The sequence below is a fragment of the Ptychodera flava genome, chromosome 15 (genome assembly GCF_041260155.1).
Source record: "Ptychodera flava strain L36383 chromosome 15, AS_Pfla_20210202, whole genome shotgun sequence".
NCBI lineage: Eukaryota > Metazoa > Hemichordata > Enteropneusta > Ptychoderidae > Ptychodera > Ptychodera flava.
In genome coordinates this window covers 4,192,729-4,213,879 of record NC_091942.1, presented here as the reverse complement: position 1 = coordinate 4,213,879, position 21,151 = coordinate 4,192,729, and the positions used below count along the sequence as shown (strand labels likewise).

At 40.5% G+C, this 21,151-nt stretch overlaps 2 protein-coding genes and 2 long non-coding RNA genes across 6 annotated transcripts in view; 2 read left to right on the top strand and 2 right to left on the bottom strand.

Annotated features, from left to right (window-relative positions):
* Positions 1–1,780: 1,780 nt before the first annotated feature.
* LOC139150942 (actin-1-like) lies at positions 1,781–6,236 on the bottom strand. Its single transcript, XM_070723426.1, has 6 exons — positions 5,784–6,236; positions 5,078–5,234; positions 4,297–4,536; positions 3,632–3,878; positions 3,228–3,419; positions 1,781–2,644 (listed from the first exon to the last, which is right to left on the bottom strand). The coding sequence occupies exons 2-6, from the start codon at positions 5,201–5,203 to the stop codon at positions 2,319–2,321; spliced, it is 1,131 nt and encodes a 376-aa protein (XP_070579527.1). The 5' UTR covers positions 5,204–5,234; positions 5,784–6,236; the 3' UTR covers positions 1,781–2,318.
* A 687-nt stretch (positions 6,237–6,923) lies between these two features.
* On the top strand, positions 6,924–10,909 carry LOC139150943 (uncharacterized). 3 transcript variants are annotated; one of them, XR_011556301.1, is made up of 3 exons: positions 6,924–7,398; positions 7,950–8,311; positions 10,312–10,909. It is a non-coding gene; the product is annotated as an uncharacterized lncRNA (long non-coding RNA). The 3 variants fall into 3 exon arrangements; XR_011556302.1 differs by having other exon boundaries at positions 7,917–8,311; XR_011556300.1 differs by lacking the exon at positions 6,924–7,398 and having other exon boundaries at positions 7,405–8,311.
* Positions 10,910–15,191: 4,282 nt separating this feature from the next.
* On the bottom strand, positions 15,192–20,853 carry LOC139150941 (actin-1-like). Its single transcript, XM_070723425.1, has 7 exons — positions 20,687–20,853; positions 19,953–20,015; positions 19,287–19,440; positions 17,344–17,583; positions 16,675–16,921; positions 16,288–16,479; positions 15,192–16,043 (listed from the first exon to the last, which is right to left on the bottom strand). Exons 3-7 carry the CDS (start codon positions 19,410–19,412, stop codon positions 15,718–15,720), a joined length of 1,131 nt encoding a protein of 376 aa, XP_070579526.1. The 5' UTR covers positions 19,413–19,440; positions 19,953–20,015; positions 20,687–20,853; the 3' UTR covers positions 15,192–15,717.
* LOC139150944 (uncharacterized) overlaps positions 18,739–21,151 on the top strand; it is a 43,467-nt gene continuing 41,054 nt past the window's right edge. The window contains exon 1 of the long non-coding RNA XR_011556303.1: positions 18,739–18,834. This is a non-coding gene — a long non-coding RNA (uncharacterized lncRNA). The remainder of the gene's footprint in view (positions 18,835–21,151) is intronic.

Sequence of the window (21,151 nt, the reverse complement as noted above, 5' to 3'; positions counted from 1 at the left end):
CAAGAAATGTGACATTTCATTTTTTAAATAATATTTCACTATTTTGGTTGTATTGAAACATGTAATTTTTAATTATTATACATCTACCAACGAGAAAAATAAAATTTTGCGTGCGCTAAAAAAAGCCGCACGGAACATCCGTTCCGTAACATGTACGGTTTCCAGGCGCCCCAGCCCGCTGCGGGTATATCTACTCGTATTGTTCACTCAGTGTTGAACGGTTTCAAGGCACTCATTGGATTAGTGCCAGAACATGTCTCTCCCGTGCTCTGTACGTATACGTGTAGTGCATATCCAGAACTTACAGAAGCGCGTCCGTTCCTGACACTTGCGCTATAAATTGGAAGAAAAATTGTTGACATTGCACGAAAACGGTCACTACTCTAAGAATTTGATGCGCCAGTCAGGAATATAAGATGTATAATAATAAATTCTTTATTTGCCGTCCGCGTGCTGGTAGGTTTTCGGAGAAAATTAAGAACACAATGTTAACACTATTACAAATAAAAATATTATTTTCCAAAGAAATCGAATACAAAATGAAATATTTGTGATTTTTGTCTGTGTTTGTATATTTCCCTGGCTGACTGGTAGGTTTTTCAAAAATCGAAGGACGGCAAACAAAGAATTGACCTTATCACGAAACTATCTCAAAGGATGCACGAGGACATTAGCGCCGCCAATGTCCTCGCGCATCCTTTGCGGTAGTCTCGTAATAACCTCATATTAGTTAATTCTTTTGGGTATGTTGAAATTCAAAGCGATAGCCTTGACAAAACCATCTATTGTCCCGACTTAACTTCAGCCGTAATCATAGCATTTGACTCTGCGCGAACATGGACAGGCTGAGTTGACCAGCATTCCGACATTATTTTAGAAGCGGGACTGCAACCAGAAGCACTCGACGAAGTTGGAGCAGGTAGTACATTAGAGAAGAGAATTTAAAGCCAAAATATGTCCTTCAGTGTCATTATGATGGTCAATGACAGATATCAACTTCAGAACTTCTCGATTGCTTTGATAGACATGTTAAAAGACTTCGTGGCTTATCACTTGAATTTCCTCTAACAAAAGAGTGGTACGAATTAAAGGGCTCGGTCTGGAGGAGATCAAATACGATGGAGTTGGAGATGACATTGGTGCCAAACAGGGTCACGTGTTACAGTGGCATAAATTAAAGGACTGGATAGGAGATGAAAACTGATCCAGGTTATACACTAATTGGGAAGAGTCCACACAAAATTGATTTGATGATAGAACAGAGAAATTAGAACCTAGAGAAATCTTGGCCCTGAAACCATGAAACTAGATTTTACACAAGATCGACGCCAGCGCCCTCCTCGAAATAAAAGTGTAAAAGTAGGGGAAAGTGTTATGGATAACAGGTTTGGCAAAGCTGTTCACTTTTCTTTGAATGTGTAATTCTTTGAGAATATTCATTAGTAATCAATCGTGATAGTGTACGTGTAAACTTATCACCCACAGTAACAACAAACGAAAGATGTGAAACACTTCCCCCGATTTCTAATTACTTCTTGAAGAAACTCATTGCATTAGTCGCCGAAGGATGAGCAGCTCTTTGATTTTATTGATTTCCTTTTGTAACCGTAGAATGCGGCGATCAAATGCGACTGCGGTTTCAGTGAAAGTCATTTTTCGGAAAGTACTGATCGGCGAAAGAGGGCGCACTAAAATGAGGAAAATAGAATAGTTGAACAACAAGCGACTGGCCACCAGTGGTCTGCAGAATGCAAAGAAACAAGACATGACAGAATAAAAGTTGATATATTTCGTCTTTTATTTGGGTGATTTGTAAAAAATGTTACGAGTGAAATGTCATTTATGCTGGCATTAACCTAGGGAAACGTTTGAATGCAAAAAAAAAAAACCACTGTCAATTTCATTTCTTGATGTGTGTATACAAACCCTATGGAATAACTAAATATTTTCTGTTAAACTTCAAAGAAATCTCAGATGATAATTTTCACCTTTCCAAATTTACAGAAATCCAGGACAGATATAGCACCAAAGTTCAGGATCCACGCTCTTTTGTCGCTTACGGTTGTCAGCAATGGAATCAGATTGAGGTATTCACACGGCTGCATGCCGAATATGAACGCAATTGCTTTCAAAACATCGAGTACAGAAGAGTCTCCCAAATACCGAGATATAGCTAGTAGCAATTTGATTCTTGTAACGAGGCATGCTCCGAAAGTGTTTGTCATATATTACGTCCTAAGTTGTTAAGCTATTACGGTCTTTTCTTAGAAGCACTTGACCTACAAGTCCTGTCAAGTCCTTCAGTCAGATATGTCATATTAGAAGCACTTTCTGTGGACAATGGATGGACCGGATTCATCATATTCCTGTTTGCTGATCCACATCTGTTGGAAGGTGGACAGTGAAGCTAAGATGGAACCACCGATCCAGACGGAGTATTTGCGTTCTGGTGGGGCAATGATCTTGATCTTCATCGTTGCTGGAGCCAGAGCAGTGATTTCCTTCTGCATACGGTCAGCGATACCTGGGTACATGCTAGTACCACCAGAAAGAACTGTGTTGGCGTACAGATCCTTACGGATATCAATGTCGCACTTCATGATACTGTTGTATGTGGTCTCATGGATGCCAGCAGCTTCCATACCTGCAGGGAATTCAGAAGAAATTTCCGTCGATAATTAGCATTTTTTCCTTCTCCAGATATTTAGTGATTTTTCCTCTCAAATCGTGGTTTATTATAGAAGCAATTCAAAAATTTCAAACGGTATATCATTTTTGCTAAACTAACCTGCTTAAAATCGAAGCAAGCTTTTGAGTTTTTGACACGGCTATTGTGTTAACGCGTCAATTATCCATGTATATTTAACGCCTGCTTATGTATTTTGGGTTTCGCTAATTTAGTTTGTGCAGATTCATCACGGTCAAAATTCGAATTCGATTATTAGAGAACAGGAATAAAATGATATTTCAGCATGGGTACATTTACCAACAAGTCAAGCAAATAAACCGTTGAAAGGTTACTTCACATTATTTTTTTCTGTTTTAATCAAACTTTAACGACTTAGCAAAAACGAAATGAGAAAAAAACCATAATAGATGGGCAGGTGTTATGTACGTGTTCCATTGTATGTGAAACTTTCGTAGCGTAAAGTCTCACACCTAGCTTGACACGTCATACTGATTTTTACAGCTTGGATATTTGACAGATGAGCTGAGAAATAACATACCTAAGAAAGCAGGCTGGAACATTGACTCTGGGCAGCGGAAACGTTCATTTCCGATGGTGATCACCTGACCATCAGGCAGTTCATAGCTCTTTTCTAGTGATGAACTTGATGCAGCTGTGGCCATTTCCTGTTCAAAGTCTAGAGCTACATAGCACAATTTTTCCTTGATGTCACGAACAATTTCTCTCTCGGCTGAAACAAAACAAAGACAAAAAATCAGAATAATTGTTTCCGCCATTGAAACACATAAAAATGAAGTATGTTTGCAAATGCTGACATTCTATAGGCCTTCTTTTTCATTTCGCTTTTTCAAGCTGCCGCAACACCGCATCTTCTTACGGAAGGTCAATAAGCTGAATGCGTCTTCATTGCAGTTACTGAGAATAACTCGTAACTTTACATACCTGTGGTTGTGAATGAATAACCACGTTCTGTCAGGATCTTCATAAGGTAGTCTGTGAGATCACGACCAGCCAAATCCAGACGGAGGATGGCATGGGGCAAGGCATAACCTTCATAGATTGGTACTGTGTGTGTTACACCATCACCAGTGTCCATGACAATACCCGTCGTACGACCAGAGGCATACAGCGACAGTACAGCCTGGATAGCTACATACATGGCTGGTGTGTTGAAGGTTTCAAACATAATCTGCAAGAAAAAATATTCAAAAATTTTCTATAGTCACTGGCAAATTTTGAGGTGAAGGATTTTGAGAAAATTTGATAAAAACGCGAAGAATAATGGTAGAAATCCCATTGCATGATCGGAAATACTATTCCATTCCTACAGTAAATATCAAAACGTTATAATTTGATATATCATCTTGCAATCATTAATTTGTACATCAATTGAAATTTTCGCTCTTCGCAGGTGTCAAGAAGAAATTTTAAGATATGTATGAGGATCGTTAAATTGGATTTTACGTTAATTACACCTATACTCGTATTTCCAAAAAACATATCTTGCCAAATTTGCCCCACTAACATGTCATCACATTATGAAATTCAAACAAGCTTGAGGATATATTTCACAAATTAATGCATTCATATTCTAACATGATAATCACCTGTGTCATCTTTTCTCTGTTGGCCTTGGGGTTCAGGGGAGCTTCCGTGAGCAGAACTGGATGTTCCTCTGGAGCTACACGCAATTCATTGTAGAAAGTGTGATGCCAGATCTTTTCCATATCGTCCCAGTTGGTTACAATACCGTGTTCAATTGGGTATTTCAGAGTAAGGATACCTCTCTTGCTCTGTGCTTCATCACCTACGTAGCTGTCTTTCTGACCCATACCAACCATGACACCCTAGTGAAAGAATATGCCTTTTAGTTTGCTAGACATGGAGACTTCGATGAAATTACACATCGATAACACACCTTGAACTATGTGGTGATTATCACAACTCAGATTATTTACAAACTCGACTGTTCCGAACCAAAGTGCATAACGAATGTATTTTAATTTGTAAAAAAAAATACACAAACTGTATCACGAGATATTCGGACGTGATTTCACACGTTCAAACTCTTGAAGAGTGCATGCTGTTCTTTTTAAATTCACAGTAACTTCAGGAATGTCAGCATGCATATATGCAAAATTATTACATGCGCAATTGAAGCAGACTATTCGTCTTCATAAAAAATCTCAATGCTTTATATAAAAAGCAGTCTACACCCACATTTTGGTGTCATTTTCATTCATTCACAACATTTATTTCTTCTCGGTCGCAAAAGAGTGAAAGGGTTATTCATACAATTGAGTCTATTGTTCATTCGCTCCTGTGTGTCTCTCTCTCTGACCAGCATTGCACATGCGCGGGCACGCTCAAGCCGCCGGCCTGACTCACCTGATGACGGGGGCGTCCGACGATCGATGGGAAAACGGCACGGGGTGCGTCGTCTCCGGCGAAACCGGCTTTGCACATACCGGAGCCATTGTCCACAACCAAAGCAGCAACTTCGTCGTCACACATGTTGGATGGTTGTCTCTGGGTCTTTTAGTGGCTGCAACAAACCACACAACAGATGCTCAACAATCTTGATTCTATCATGCAAATGCGACTTTTATGAAAGCTCCACCAAAAGCATACATTCATGCAAAATCACGAAACCAAACGCTCTTACGGTTATCGCTGTAGATTTGCACTTTTGAAATGAAAATTAATTAATAGTTGACTTATTTCAGCGGCATGTCATATTTTTTTCTACTCGTTTACTTCGGTAAAAGCAACTGAAATGCAGCAACAATAAAATTGGGGGAAAGTTGGACGAAAACGAAAATTGTGCAAAAAGAATGCATTCGAATGCATCTGTAGCGCTGACGGTATCTGTACCAAACACGATGCGGTTGTACTTTTGCAGGCGTTGATGGGTGTGGTGCCGCGTAGTCACTTCAGCACCTCTTGGAATCAACGGATAGGCATGGTTTTCACGGTCTGTCTGGAACTCACGGCCTAGCCCTGACGGAAACGGGAAAAGGGCTTGCCAAAGGACCAAAGTTCGGGTTTCGCTCAGCAAAAGCGCCAAATTAATGTGTTGAAAGAGTGTACTCACCTTATCGCAAGAGGAGAGATGGCGAAATGCTGCATCCAAGGCTGTGCTGCCTGTTATTACCTTTGCAAAGCAAAATTTTAACCATATATGGGCGTGAGACGATACTAGCCGGGTAATGATCACTCTTGCAGCAGGGGTGAGCAGGCTGCTAAACGCTCAGCCAGGGTATCACGCTCTGTATGAGCAGGCGGTACTGGACGTTGCGAACACAGACTGCAGTCGACAACCTGTTAACCCACCTTGACGATGCTTTCGAAATCCATTTTGGCAGTGCAATTTGGCGACCAACCGCGCCGACCAGCCTAAATCCCCGTGGAAGTTCAACAGGGCACGTCATTTCAATCGTAAACAATTACAACAACTGAGAGGCCAGCGATAACGCCCAAGCGAAAAGAACACTGAAAACCGCACTGTACGGCGATCGACCTAGTTTCATGACATAACCAGGATTCATGTCTAGACGAAGTCGAGTCTCTTCTATTTGATAAATGCAATAAACGGAATTTACCGCGTGTAACAATTATGAACTCCCCTTAAAAGACTACTTTTATAACAGGACTTATCAGAAGAGTACAATGAAATTTTTAACTGATGATTGTGCTCATAAAGACCGATATAAAATGGAGATTGCTGTTAACTACAAGCGAACAAATGAAACTTTAGAGTGATTAATTTTATGTTCAATTTCCTTAAGAGTCTGCGGGGGGGGGGGGGGGTAATTCTCAGTATTTATCCCGGTTTGATGCAATGCGTTTCTGCTTTCCAAGTGCAATATTTTGTCGCCTCACGACATGTCAGTAACAGTAACTCGATTGATACGAAGGCTCTACCTTCAGTCTCGTTCATTCAATACCATACATGGGCAACAAAAAAGGTAGGCTGGTACCAGCGACAGTCAATTTATGCGCTGTGTTGCTTTTAATCGTGCGCGTCGAGCAGCGACCTTGTCAATCGGTCTTTTGTTCGTCTCCTGTTCAAGTGAAAAAAAATAAAGAGTGGCTCAATAGTATGAATTGGAGTGATGTATCCCATAATGCAACTTCCCTGATGAGGCGACATTTAAAGCGCCCTGAGGAGAGAGATCAGCGGAGTTTCTGATACCGATGCGTGCGCATCGAAATATTAAAAATGCAAATAACAAACACCCTGCAGAAACACGTGTAAATGTCAAATTCCAGCTGCTGATGTAAATGCGGTATCGTTGAGTGTCACTGACGTGGCCCTATTGAACCTACAATGGCGGAGAAACGTGTGACATAATAAGGTATACTTTCAACACCGGAATTGAGTAACAAATCTCGTCCTGAATTGGTTCTTTGAGAGGCTGAGTATTGCTTGTTTGCACCTCCATATGCGTTGCGAGGTCATTCTGAACTTTGTTCACCGGTACCCTTGACCTGTTGAGAGCAGCCACACATCGCAATGCAGACACAGCATGAAGAGGACTGAAAGGGCGGCTTTTACTGACTTTAAAATGCGCATCATCAAATGATGGAAGCCAATGACCTATTAATCGCAGAGGAACGCTTCGGACATGCATATACAAACTAAATGAAATATCCTGAAGCAGGAAGACACAACCGATATACTGACCCAAGCAACGTTACCATATACTGTAAGAATCCCTTGACCTGTCTGACCTTACATACCGTTTATGAGCACAAATATTTAACCACCCCCAGGCTGCACAGTGACCATGATGCAGTGCGACAAAGACTCGGTCAAAGACCTTTTAAAACTCATGCAAGTTTATTGTAAAATCAAAATGCACCAGGGCTATGTAAACCGAGAAGAACTTTTAATAACATTATATCAAATCATACAGTGCAAGTATCGAGTTTTACATGTTTGAAACTGTCTTTCGCATCTCAGGCGACTCATTTGAGTTCAAATTAAGTATATTTGTAAAATGATGATTCAGTCTGACAAACGAAATGATTAAATTGTACATTTAAATTAAGGAAGGGAATAACAAGAAGCCAGTTTACCCTGAAGCCAGTGGACAGCGGGCAAACAGGAAGCCATACTAGCTATAGGATTGATATTTGCATAGTAGTAATATTTGCATTTCGCACAGTTGCTTTACATTGATTTCATTCTGAAAAAAATCTTTGAACGAAACTTCATGTGCAGCCCACCCGCTGTCACTCACGTTTTCTGTTCTAGGACACTGAAGTGTGGTGAATGGTCGTAGGGCGATTACATAGCGATGTGTAGAAGCTGGCAAGAATTCCTTATAAAGAGCAGCGTGGAGAGCAGTTAATACGATGGTTTCAATCGGGTTCGAACTCACAACTTATGGTACCCAATCACCTAGCGGAGAAAGCCACAGACAAAACCGCTCGGCTAAATCCCCAATCCCAAATGCACCAGGCAGCCAGGAGTACTCTCTAGTGTTCACTGATTGGATGCACATTTAAATCCCAGGGCGACAGGAATCGGGATGTATACAATGTTTAGATGGGCGCGATTTTGACGTTTAATGGGTAACCTACGGAACATCGTGTTGTGAACTTGAAATTAATCGGGTATGTATATGTTTTGAAGATTTAAAACTCGATACGAAAGGTACCAGTATAAAACCTACTGACACCCATTACACTGAAATTTGCAGTTCATTGTCCGCTGTCCGCGACAAGAAAGCATACTTTATGTGCCAAAAGGATATTGTAGGAACACTTTCTCAAGATATATTTTCAAGCTTACGCAAATATAGCTGCTACGCCAAGTCAGAAAAGTTTTCTTCTGTATCATTAGAAAAGATGTTGAATTTCTGAAATACTTCGGAAAGTTCTTTCGTTTTGCATCCAAATTTCGGTTACACTTAACTAACAGCGTGCCCATGGAAGAAAGTGCGGATTTCCTCTTCAAATTTGATGTCTCGATGACATCATTCACTTCGCCGCAGGAAATTATCTGGCCGAAATATGTAATCTTGTTGACTACTTGCTTGCTCGCTTGAAAAGTTGCTTTATGGCGCGAAACTGTCGCTTCGATGACAGAAACTTCTCGACGCAAATACTACTCTCGGCAATTTTCTCTCGGTGCGTTTCGTCGTCGCTCTCAGGGTAAACTTTCATCCCACCAACCTTTGCCCAAGAGTTGAACTTTGGCAGTCGCACTCTTGACCGATAACGATGTTGGCAGCTAAAATGTCTGGAATGTCAAGGGAGTTCCTCCTTCTCACATAACACAGTACAGCTACCCAACACGAAAGTAATATCCACATTTCCTTTGTTCTGACTTCGAAATATGAGTCATGTCTACAGCCTGGTCTACGCCGCTGATTGTCTGACCTACCACGCATGCCCAACTAAACGGTAGGGGAATGCCGTTTTGCATTCTGTGTCATGCAGAGCAAATATTGAAATTGTGCTTGATGCGTTCGATTGGCCGATTTTTGCGACGTTGATTTAGAAAAGTAACGTTGCAGACACGAAAAGATATCACATGCCACAGACAGTACGGAAGGAAAATGAATTATTATCACATCACAGTGAAACAAAACACCGGGGGTTACCAACGGCTTCAAAGTGCTCCGTCAACTTTCATGAGACCGTTGCAATGTAAGTCATGGATACGAGTAGTTGTCAAGACAAACAGGATGTGGTTTTGAAAAGTTCAATGACTCGGCGGCATCTGAATGTAACGTGCTGCTGTATGTGAACGTGTTGAATTAGAGTGACTAACGCATTCATATCGATATTTTTAAGTTCACACATTTGTGGATGTTTACTCAACTTTAAATTACAAAAACCGGCAAAACCATACACGTCCAAGTGCACATGTTTCGTGGCTGTCGACTCTAGGGTTACTTCATAGGGTGACGTCTGGACACACATACATACATACATACACATATACACATATACACATATACACATACATACATACATACATACATACATACATACATACATACATACATACATGCATACATACATACATACATACATACATACATACATACATACATACATACATACATACATACATACATACATACATACATACATACACATATGTGTATGTATTAAAAAATCTCAGATATCGTAGAACCAGGAGGTATTCGGTTTCGAGAAAGCTATTTTTCAATGATTTTCTGTTCGACTAGTATAAGTTTTCCGATATAAAATATCAAAAGCCTACGATCCGATTTTGATGTCACGTGTCCCAAAAGCCACTGTGTTTAGGTCGGGTCCCGGGGTCGGGTCAATCTGCAGAAACTAAAATGTTCAATCAAAGGCAATCGTCGTAACCACAAGCCCCTTTACGGCAACAGCTTAGCGCTTTATTTTAGCGTAGGTCAGCGGAGGACAATTATGCTCTAGCCTGCGAGAATGTCAGAGGCAAAAATTAATTGTGTTGAGGTCGAAAATTAAGCTTTGACATTCTTAGTTTCCAACGGAGATGAATTTCCATACAAGAACACCGTGACAAAACATGTTTATTGTGTCACACTTGAGAATGTTTGGATAACGATATGTAGCCCATGTCAGTGAATCTGTTTTTTGATTCTGAATTTCAGCGAGACACGTTTTCGATACTCAAGCACATACGTCGGGAGATCGTTTCAGAAGACAATAATATACGACATTGAAAGCTTTTGTAAAGAAATATGATATCCAATCAACCACTGGGAAGGAAAACTCAGGAGCCTAAAGACTGGGCCCTCATCGATTGGCCAAGGTACTGCGACAAATGGACACAGCTTTCCTAGCATAAGCTTTAAAGATAGCAAAGTAAATTTATCTTTATTACTGCATTGAGATAATCTAGTTACTGCTCGATGGGATTCGAAATCAATAGGTACGGCACCGAGTCACCTTGCGGAGACATCGTAGTCAAAGCCGCTTTGCTTGACTCCAACTCCAATTTTTAACATTTCTGTTTCGAGTTTTAAAAGAAAAGCTAAAAGCGTTTGCTTTTGAATTTTTACTTTGTCCTTGTTGTGCATGTCATTTGTTTTAACTTGCTTTCTTGTCCTGAAACATCATGTTATTTGTATTTGTTACTAAAATCCTCCTGTAAGTGCGGATGTATATGGTTTTTTAACTGTATCATATCTGTGTTGGAGTTCGAAATAAATAAATGAATAAATAAATAAATAAATAAAAGTGATTCAATGACCAGGCTAAGTTGTTGTAATCATTTTGGCCGCGACCTCTACACCTGAAGAGTTCATGAATCGCGACCTCTACACCTGTAGAGTTCATGAATCGCGACCTTTACACCTGGAGAGTTCATGAATCGCGACCTCTACACCTGTAGAGTTCATGAAGCACGCACAAAGACATACTCGCTATCAAATCAACATCACACAAACGTAATCAAAGCATTGAGAAATGATGAATAAACGTTTGCAACATTTTAGAGACAACAAAAGCAGCATGTTAGTCCGTAAGCATGCTAGTCAACATTGACAATTGTTAATTAAGGAAGAGAAACCGAGCTAGATATCTACAGTAACTTTACTTCAAACAATATCTGATAAGTTCACTCATTTCGGCCATTTTCTAGTCGGAAACATTAAAGCATCATTGAGTATAGAAATTAACAATTGCAGCAGACCTGAAGTAATATTTTTCTTGACTGATCAATGAGCAATGGTAAACGGAGCTTATGATGGTGATACTGAAGTGGTTCGCGATGGTAGGGCATCTCGCAATGGCGATACCTACACTTTGCAGCTGAGCAAATATAACCTGTGACGTGACTGGGGTTATGATCGATTATGATGGTATATTGTCGATCACTTGGTTGCGTGTCGACGTGTCGGGACCGGAAGGCTTGTATTCCGATGTTAAAGGGCTGTAAAAAAGACTGGAGGCAGCGAGTATTATAAATATAGAATGCTAGTTTATTCCATTAGATACTACAATACAGTGTCGAGGTTGATGACTATAGCTGGAGACTGGCTGGAGCACGAGACCAGTACACAGTACATGTGGTGCCCAGACAGAGATTCTAGCCTCATGAATAGTAATAACAGCTCATGAATAATAAGCAACATAGCAGTAGTATGTCACATTGCGCAACACGTTCAGGTCGAATATACTTAATGTTTTTCCTTAATGCGTCACATTTTGTTTCTTTGTAAGGTCTCTTGCTACCTTTATTCCAGGAAAATGTAGAGCTGATTTGGTTTAAATCTCTACACTTAGTCTTTTTTATTCTTGTTCGTTTGAGATCTTTCATGCCAGTCAATTTGTTGCAGTTTATTTTCGTTCAGTTGTCCATGCGCTAAGTCCATTTTCAGATGTCGATTCGCGCAGAGTTCGCAGCCACAAATTATTCCGAGATCTCAATTTCAAGTTCTTCATGTGCTTCTGGCGGATATACTTCTAAGTGAAGGACATATTTAAAAGCTTAAGGGGCAATAGCTGTACCATTTTGTTATTTTTGTCACATACAAAAGGTGTAGATTTCTACTGATTATTCAAGGTATGTTGTAATACAAAGTATTTAGCCTTGCTAAGACATCTGAGTGTTTATACTGTTTACAGTGGTACGGACTAAAATCCAGTCGTCAAAAATGTTGACTTTGCAAACACACAGGCTGGTAGACTTAGTTCAAGTCTGTGATTTGTGAATGTTTGAGTGGGGTGAACGCAATGATTTGTGTTCTGTTTTCATGTGAAACGCGAGATTGGGGTGAACGCAATGAGTGGGATGAACGTTATATACAGGGGAGCTACTCCTGGATGAATCCGGCGGAAAGTAAGTAATGCACTACTGCGCAGACTCAAAGGTTAAGCGTTCAATCGCTGAGAAAACCTAGCCTGGGCTGCCAACTTCCAAATAGGTTTGTATAAAGTAGGAGAGCTACAAGCTATGTTCGCGCTGCCCATTCGCCACGTTCGCAAATGCGAATTGAAATCAGCAGTGGCGAAGAAAAATCGATCCTAATTCGCCACAGTGGCGAAAGTGATTTTTGTTGAAAAAATTCCGCAAAATAAGCAAAAACGTGGGGTTTTTTAATCTTTTGTTGATCTGCGCTTCTCTTTCGGCGATTCGCGAAAAAACTATATCTACTTCCGTATTGTTCTCTCCGACGTACGCAATTGCAATCGAGCCTAGTCTCGCGAGAGAATTGACGTCAATTTGTATAGTGTACAGCATGCACATAAATGACTATCGCAGAACTGAAAATGCAGGCAGACGCAATTGCAATCGAGCCCTAGTCATGCTAGTCTCGCGATAAATTTGACGTCATTTTGTCTAATGTATAGCAAGCAAAGCGAACACTCGCGACTTTTGCTACAGTAGACATACGCATTTTAATCGTGGTCACAACGTTCGGTGTTGAAATTTAGGTGCATCGTGGTCTAGACGTTCCGTGTTGCACATTTTTATCGAGGTCTTATTTTAATGGTGGTCGATTTGCATCGCGGTCCTCATGGTCCCGTATTGATGTTCATTAAAATCGCCATCCCAACGACGCATTCCGTGTTGTTGTCGATTTGCATCCGGTCTCGACGTTCCGTGTTGTTGTTCATTAGAGAGGTCATAATCTAATTACGTGTACGTCTGAAGGCACACAGTGGCGTACGCGTATCCATGCTCAGTTATGATTTTTTGGGTTGATTTTGCAGTATTTTTTTCAGAAACATACGAAATTCGTCTAAGTTTTAAGAAACAATTAATTTCTCTACGCGAGGACTATTCAAGCTCGTTGTATCCTCGCATTAAATTTACCGATTTTCTGTTATACAGTTATTTATGTGGTTTAGGGAAATCTTCGTGACAGCTTCAGGTAAAAAGTTGAATTAGACCATAGACGACAACATTTCATTTATGTCAGGAAATCATAGCACGTACGTCTTGTACAGGTGAACTCTACTGAATTTTGTGATATCAATGATGTTTGCTAATTTACAATGATACTCATACTTAACGAGATTTCCTGTCTAAATTCCCGCAAATCACCAAGAAAATCTAAAAATTACTACACGTAATTAAGACTACGTGTAGAAGTGTCGTTTGATGACGTTCCGAACGTCTGTGCCACATGTACGCGACGTCTTGTATGACGTGACAAAAACACTACGTATACTGATGGAACGTAATTACGTGTAACCAAACTTCTATTTTAATCGCAGTCCGAACGTTCAGTGTTGCTGTCATGCAGTTGATTTGCATCGCGGTCCGAAACCTTCCGTGTTGCAGTTCATTTTAATCGTGGTCTCAACGTTGCGTGTTGCTGTCGATTTGCAGCGCGGTCCAGAATCAAGCAATTTCCAGTGTTAAAATGAAGACAATTGGATACAAGGTTGATGTGTTGATAGTTTATTCTTGTGCATGCAACCGATATTGGAGATTATAGCATTATAGAAAGCTTCGTTTTCGTAAAAATGTGTGGCTAATAAAATTTGTCTGTGGCTAATAAAAATTTGAAACTATTCGCCACAGTGGCTAACAGCTTTCCAACCCAGCGCTAACACAGACAAGAGAAACTATTATACATTATTTTATTTTAAAAAAAAATCATCGACTTGAACCAAGTCTAACAGGCCTGCTGAGTGGACAAGCTGAACACTGTGCTTTTGACATAACTTTGAATGTACAACAAACTGGATTTCACTGACCGAACAAAAGCCCTCAATCAAGAGGAGCACTTGAATTTAATTGAATGCACAGTGACCAGTGACAGTATTTTAGACATCGAACTGTGAACTTCTCGAGTATTTTAACAAAAGTCGTGTAACGAAAAGGGTGGTATACACGGAATTTGCCGTGACAGAAATATGGTGTCATCCGCGCGGCCCGTAGTCTGAAGAAAATCTTTTTGTTTCATAGAATTACTGCTGAGCTGGATAAAAGACGACAACTCGCCATGCTACAATCTAAAGGTCAACGCAGTGTAAATTTGATTAGCCAATAGAGAACAAGAAGACCTACAACAAACTCTACACTTAAAGCGACGCCCTCCCAAAATAAAAACAGGAAATCTACAAAAATATTCACAAGTATTCCGAAGTTACGCTAATTTAATCCAGCAAGTTTTCGATCGGACTCTAACTCGCAACGTACCGCACCTACGCCTAACGTCAAAAATGTCACAAAAGTCCATCAGATCACAGCTTGGAGGGACTTAAAATAAGGGCGCTATGTGAAAACAACCAAATTCAAACCACTTCTCATCAACTCCTAATTCATCTCGAATAAACTTATTTGATTGTTACGTGAATGACAAGGATTCCAGATTTTTTGAATTTTTTAGTGATTTGTTTTTGTACGCCCAGAATGGTAACCATCAAATGAGATTGGTTTCTGTGACAGACCTAATTCTTCATAAAGCACTAACTCGCGGAAAGAGGGCGCAATTATATGAGAAAATCCAGCAACTGGAGATCAAGTGACCGGGCACCAGCACACACAATTCAGAAAAACTCTTCACAACAAGTATATTTTTCTGTGTATTTTATTAGGACTTGTAAAAAAATATTACAAATGCATTTTATTATGCTTACATTAACCTCAGAAAAGTTTAAATTCGAAAAGAAAAATGTCAAAAGTCAATATCTTGCTCTGTGTATGTACACTAAACAACTTGCAGAATGACCTGAATATTTTCTCCACGCTGTTTAATTTAATGATGAGATGTATTCAAAGAAATCCCACTTGATAGTTTTCACGGTTTTAAAGTCTTTCATTTTTCTAATAGGATGTAAACCTGGGACAGGTGTATCACCAGGCACCCCAACCCTTTGGTCGTATACTGTTTTCCGCAGTGGAAGCAAACTATTAAAGGTACATGTAACACGGCTGAATTCCGAATATGGACGCAATAGTTGTTCCAATGTCGGTCACTGGCCAAGTATCAAGTTCATGAAAAAGTAAATGGCAAGTAGTAATTACAGTGTGTCCAGGCACGTTTGGAACTGATTATCACACGTCACTTGTTAAGTTTTAAAGCAATCACGGCGTTTTCTTAGAAGCACTTTCTGTGGACAATGGATGGACCGGATTCATCGTATTCCTGTTTGCTGATCCACATCTGTTGGAAGGTGGACAGTGAAGCTAAGATGGAACCACCGATCCAGACGGAGTATTTGCGTTCTGGTGGGGCAATGATCTTGATCTTCATGGTTTGGGGAGCCAGGGCAGTGATTTCCTTCTGCATACGGTCAGCGATACCTGGGTACATGCTAGTACCACCAGAAAGAACTGTGTTGGCGTACAGATCCTTACGGATATCAATGTCGCACTTCATGATACTGTTGTATGTGGTCTCATGAATGCCAGCAGCTTCCATACCTGTATCAAAATCAAGTATAAAGAAAACGTTACTTTTGTCGGTGCAGCTCGAAACTGTACTTGAAGTTCATACAATTTGACACCTTGTGACAAAACTGTACACGAGTCAAACAGGAGGTAGCCAGTGTTGTGTGGTAAACTGTCACCAAAGACATCTATTTGCAGTAACAGAAAGGCAGATATCGCCTGACTAAGTCCACATGACTCTAATTCATGAAGACAGAATACAAAGAGAGATACTTACCCAAGAACGCTGGTTGGAAGAGTGCTTCTGGGCAACGGAAACGTTCATTTCCAATGGTGATCACCTGACCATCAGGCAGTTCATAGCTCTTTTCTAGTGATGAACTTGAAGCAGCTGTGGCCATTTCCTGTTCAAAGTCTAGAGCTACGTAGGCTAATTTTTCCTTGATGTCACGAACAATTTCTCTCTCGGCTGAAAGGAAAGAATATAAAGAAAGTTGTAAGAACATCTCACATAGACATTACAGAGGTATGTATTTTTGATAGTCAGGGCCTTTTGAATATGACACAAAATTTCTGCTAGGTGTTTCTTCAATGTGAATTGTGCTTGAATAAAATGAATGTACCGTCATTGCAGTTACTGAGAATAACTCGTAACTTTACATACCTGTGGTTGTGAATGAATAACCACGTTCTGTAAGGATCTTCATGAGGTAGTCTGTGAGATCACGACCAGCCAAATCCAGACGGAGGATGGCATGGGGCAAGGCATAACCTTCATAGATTGGTACTGTGTGTGTTACACCGTCACCAGTGTCCATGACAATACCCGTCGTACGACCAGAGGCATACAGGGACAGTACAGCCTGGATAGCTACATACATGGCTGGTGTGTTGAAGGTTTCAAACATAATCTGCAATTAAAAAATATTCAAAAATTTTTCTGTAATCACTGGCACATTTCGAGGTGAAGGATTTTGAGAAAATTTGATAAAAACACCAAGAATAATGGTAGAAACCCCATTGCATGATCGGAAATATTATTCCATTCCTACAGTAAATATCAAAACGTTATAATTTGATATATCATCTTGCAATCATTAATTTGTACATAAATTGAAATTTTCGCTCTTCGCAGGTGTCAAGAAGAAATTTTAAGATATGTATGAAAATCGTAATATTGGATTTTACGTTAATTACACCTATACTCGTATTTCCAAAAAAACATATCTTGCCAAATTTGCCCCACTAACATGTCATCACATTTATGAAATTCAAACAAGCTTGAGGATATATTTCACAGATTAATGCATTCATATTCTAACATGACAATCACCTGTGTCATCTTTTCTCTGTTGGCCTTGGGGTTCAGGGGAGCTTCCGTGAGCAGAACTGGATGTTCCTCTGGAGCTACACGCAATTCATTGTAGAAAGTGTGATGCCAGATCTTTTCCATATCGTCCCAGTTGGTTACAATACCGTGTTCAATTGGGTATTTCAGAGTAAGGATACCTCTCTTGCTCTGTGCTTCATCACCTACGTAGCTGTCTTTCTGACCCATACCAACCATGACACCCTGGTGACAAAGATAACTCCGTTAAGAAATTTATACGCAGGAGGTTCAATGGTCCTATTCAAAAGTTTTTGACCCGTATGATAAGACCACCTTGGCACGTACATAGACGAACCAACACGCCAAGAAATGTACATCCTCTTTTTCAACAATCAGAAATGAGTTTTTGAAATTACAAATACCCAGGTAACCGACGCGCCACCAGACTAGTTCAGAGCTGAGAAAAAACGGAACATTTTAACTGTTATTTCTTAATCGTTTTGTTCAACCAGGTCATGGGACACTAGTCTTCAATAAATCAATGTCAATACACGCGGCACCGAAGCTACGAAAATCTTTTGAAGAGCTAAATAAGGATCCAAGCCTCGGTAAGATCGTGGTATTCGGAATTTTCGGTAAAATTCGGAGGCCAGGGGCTTTACCGCAACCTGTGGGTTTTTTTCCGTAATCACAAGTTCTCCTGCAATTGGTTAAACTTCTGATAGCATTTTTGAACAACAAATACTTCACAAAATTGGAATGTTGAGTGTCAACCCGTTTGGACCGTGACAGTTTCCATGGCGGAACACTGGCGTATAGTTAAGCTAGAAACTGCTCGCTCGAATCGAGAAGTCAATGCTAACCTCCCGCCCCCGGTCTCCACCTGAATGCAAGGACTTTTATTTGTCCTGCACATTTTATTATCCACAACCCCTGGGTTATAGAATCCCAGTACGTTGAAGGTTCACTTTGTTTTGAGTCAATGGATTGATCTCAGGCATATAGATTGTTTACTCAGTGAATGAAAGTACATTGTAGAGCAGTGCGTCAATGCTTAGTCCATTTAAAGTGTACTTCGCCGCGCCTCTTTTGATAGCATGCGGACATTTCGGTCTTTGACGCGGGATGATTACTCAAAGGGATACGAATTAAACTAAGTCTCGGGTTCATACGAGGACATCTTAGATCGAGGTAAGTATTAAATTTAATAAGTTTAATAGCAAGTATTTTATAGATTGTTTAATTATTTTTGTGGTATGTGAACTGCAAGGTGACACAATATCCACCTACAGAGAGGTGTTTTTATGATAGACTGTAGAAGCGGGACTCTACTTGTCTATGGTTTGGTTCACAGGAAAAGTGCATCCTGCGGGTTCTTCATTTGCATGACAACAGCGTTCAAGGTCGCAAGGCTCCAATTTTCAAGGTGTGGTCGCACTGTCGTGTCGGCAGACCACGGATTCTTTAAATCTTCGTCGAAGTCTCGACGTAAAGGTAAGGCTTTTGCCGTTGTAAGATGATTCTAGACTTGTGACCATTATGCTAGAACTCTTCAGTTGTTCAAGAATTTGTCGCGGTTGCCCAACGAATCCCATACCCCTACTATTCAAACTGAGTGCGACTACACACCAGCACACACAATAATCATCTATTCGAATTCGTTTGTGGCCGAACATCCTATTTGAGGATTTGGTACGCTGACGACATAGCCCAACGATCACAATTCTCTCTTCACTCGTCTTTTGGCGATGTATTGACCAGATAATTGAATCTAAGCGTTGATTGGACCATGGATGCACAAGTGTACCCAAGTGATTGGACGATGAGACCTGACTATGTGATCTCAACAAGTGAAAGGATTTGGTGCATTAATTAAAGAAACGCGCTGCTATGGTCAATGACAGCATTCCCATTGGCCAACATGACAACGACGAAGAAAAACTTACCTGGTGACGTGGACGCCCTACGATGGAAGGAAAGACAGCACGGGGTGCGTCGTCTCCGGCGAAACCGGCTTTGCACATACCGGAGCCATTGTCTACGACCAAAGCGGCAACGTCTTCGTCACACATGTTGAGTAGCCGAGCTGCGTTTGAAAGTCTGCAATGAAAAGTGGATGGGGTTAGTTCAAGCAAAGGTACCGCAGATGTATCTGCAATATCTGTAAACACCTAAATCCAGAACATACTGCCTTTCTTGTCCTAGTGGTATTGCAAGGATTTTTTTTGCGGACGAAATTTTGTCTTCAACTTTTCCGCCTTTCCTTCAACTGGTTAATAGTGTTTTTCAAGTTTTCAATTTATATAAGGCTAAGCCACACTTAAAAAAATTGTGCCACAAAAAGTTTACATTGTGCTAGATCTTACTATTTTAGCAAAGTTGTGAATGACAGTTTATGATGAATGCTTTGCACCATGCTGGTTAGGGTGTGGTACCTATACTACGTTGATGTTCTCTACCAAATAAACATTTTAATCTGGGCGTAATATGAGATGGCCGCCGGTAAGATGAACTGTGAAGAACGAGACTGATATCGCTTGCATTTGCTCTCTTGGGGGAAACTGCACTCTTACCCTGATGACTGTCCCTGTGCAAAGAAACGGGAGACTTACCTTTACTGTGAGATGAAATATTTCAGTATGATGCATCCAGGCCCAGCTGCCTGCTATTAATACCTGAGGAAAGCAAAATTTTTACCATATATGGACTTGAGACGACCCGGACCAGCACGGATCATTTGATACTTGTCATAGGGGTGGGCAGCTTGTTCGACGAAGAGCAAGGTCGCATTGTGAATTGACACAGTGAATGACAGCTGAGACCATTGTTTTCCTGCGTCGGCCAAGTAAAGGCCTGTTGTGTACATATTCTAAATTGTCGCCCTTTTGTGTTGCAAAACGATTTTGGTGCAACAACTTGAGTTGTTCTGTCTTTTTGCCGACGTTTGAAGGGGTAGTGTAGCTTGGACCGTAAACAACACATATGCGTTCACCTTCAAGTTGTAAATAGTCATGCCCTGGGAAGTCCCGTGACGCAACACAGATTTGAAAAAGCGCCGGGGGGAGGGGGGGGGGCAAACGCTCTCACTAGTTAATTTACCCTAACTCTACAATACCTGTAATAATGATAGCTTCTCGTATTCAACAAAAAAGAGGGAGTAGCAGAAGGGGGATGTTCTAAAATCATAACACTTTCCCTCCCTCGTCGTCATTTAACTTGTCACGCATAGGAAAAATAACCGCACAGAAATGCTGGTACTAGTACACGGTCGGATTGGCTGGCAACGCCCGAGGTGGAATTGTCACCCGATGTTAAGGGAGCAGTCGAAGGAACCACGTAAAATTACCTTATATGGTCACAGAACTCGACCCGTGGTGTTTAGAACAACAGCCAATTGTCTTTTTCCACTGCAGGTCCTTTTTACCACGGATTGTTCCTAGATGTTAGCATCACAATGTGATTACAGTCAACAGGGAATTAGGGCGATACCTGCTTGAAGACCTTCGTCGTTTATCTGCGTCACATACAGATTAACTCTTGTACAGAGCAAACAGATCCAGAATAAATATTAAGATGAACGTGAGAAAATAGGTAATGACACAGTTACAGGTATAAAAACTCCCCAAAAAGATGATTAAGGAGACATAGGAGTTGTATGGAAACGCTGATATAAAATGAAAATAACGAATGCATCGTAAACACATACATTCATACATATGCACACATCTGTTACAAACATACATATACACATACATACATAGAACGTTTACATATATCATAGTCGATCGAATCAATTAGTCGTAATCAATTT

Bases quoted from the DNA above. Each gene is read 5' to 3' on its own strand.
- LOC139150942 (XM_070723426.1), bottom strand. From the start codon at position 5,203: ATGTGTGACGACGAAGTTGCTGCTTTGGTTGTGGACAATGGCTCCGGT. The intron at 3,879-4,296 runs GTGATTATCATG...TTTTTCTTGCAG, and splicing joins ACAGAGAAAAGATGACACAG to ATTATGTTTGAAACCTTCAA. The intron at 2,645-3,227 runs GTATGTTATTTC...AATTCCCTGCAG, and splicing joins GTTCCAGCCTGCTTTCTTAG to GTATGGAAGCTGCTGGCATC.
- LOC139150941 (XM_070723425.1), bottom strand. From the start codon at position 19,412: ATGTGTGACGAAGACGTTGCCGCTTTGGTCGTAGACAATGGCTCCGGT. The intron at 16,922-17,343 runs GTGATTGTCATG...TTTTAATTGCAG, and splicing joins ACAGAGAAAAGATGACACAG to ATTATGTTTGAAACCTTCAA. The intron at 16,480-16,674 runs GTATGTAAAGTT...CTTTCCTTTCAG, and splicing joins TTATTCATTCACAACCACAG to CCGAGAGAGAAATTGTTCGT.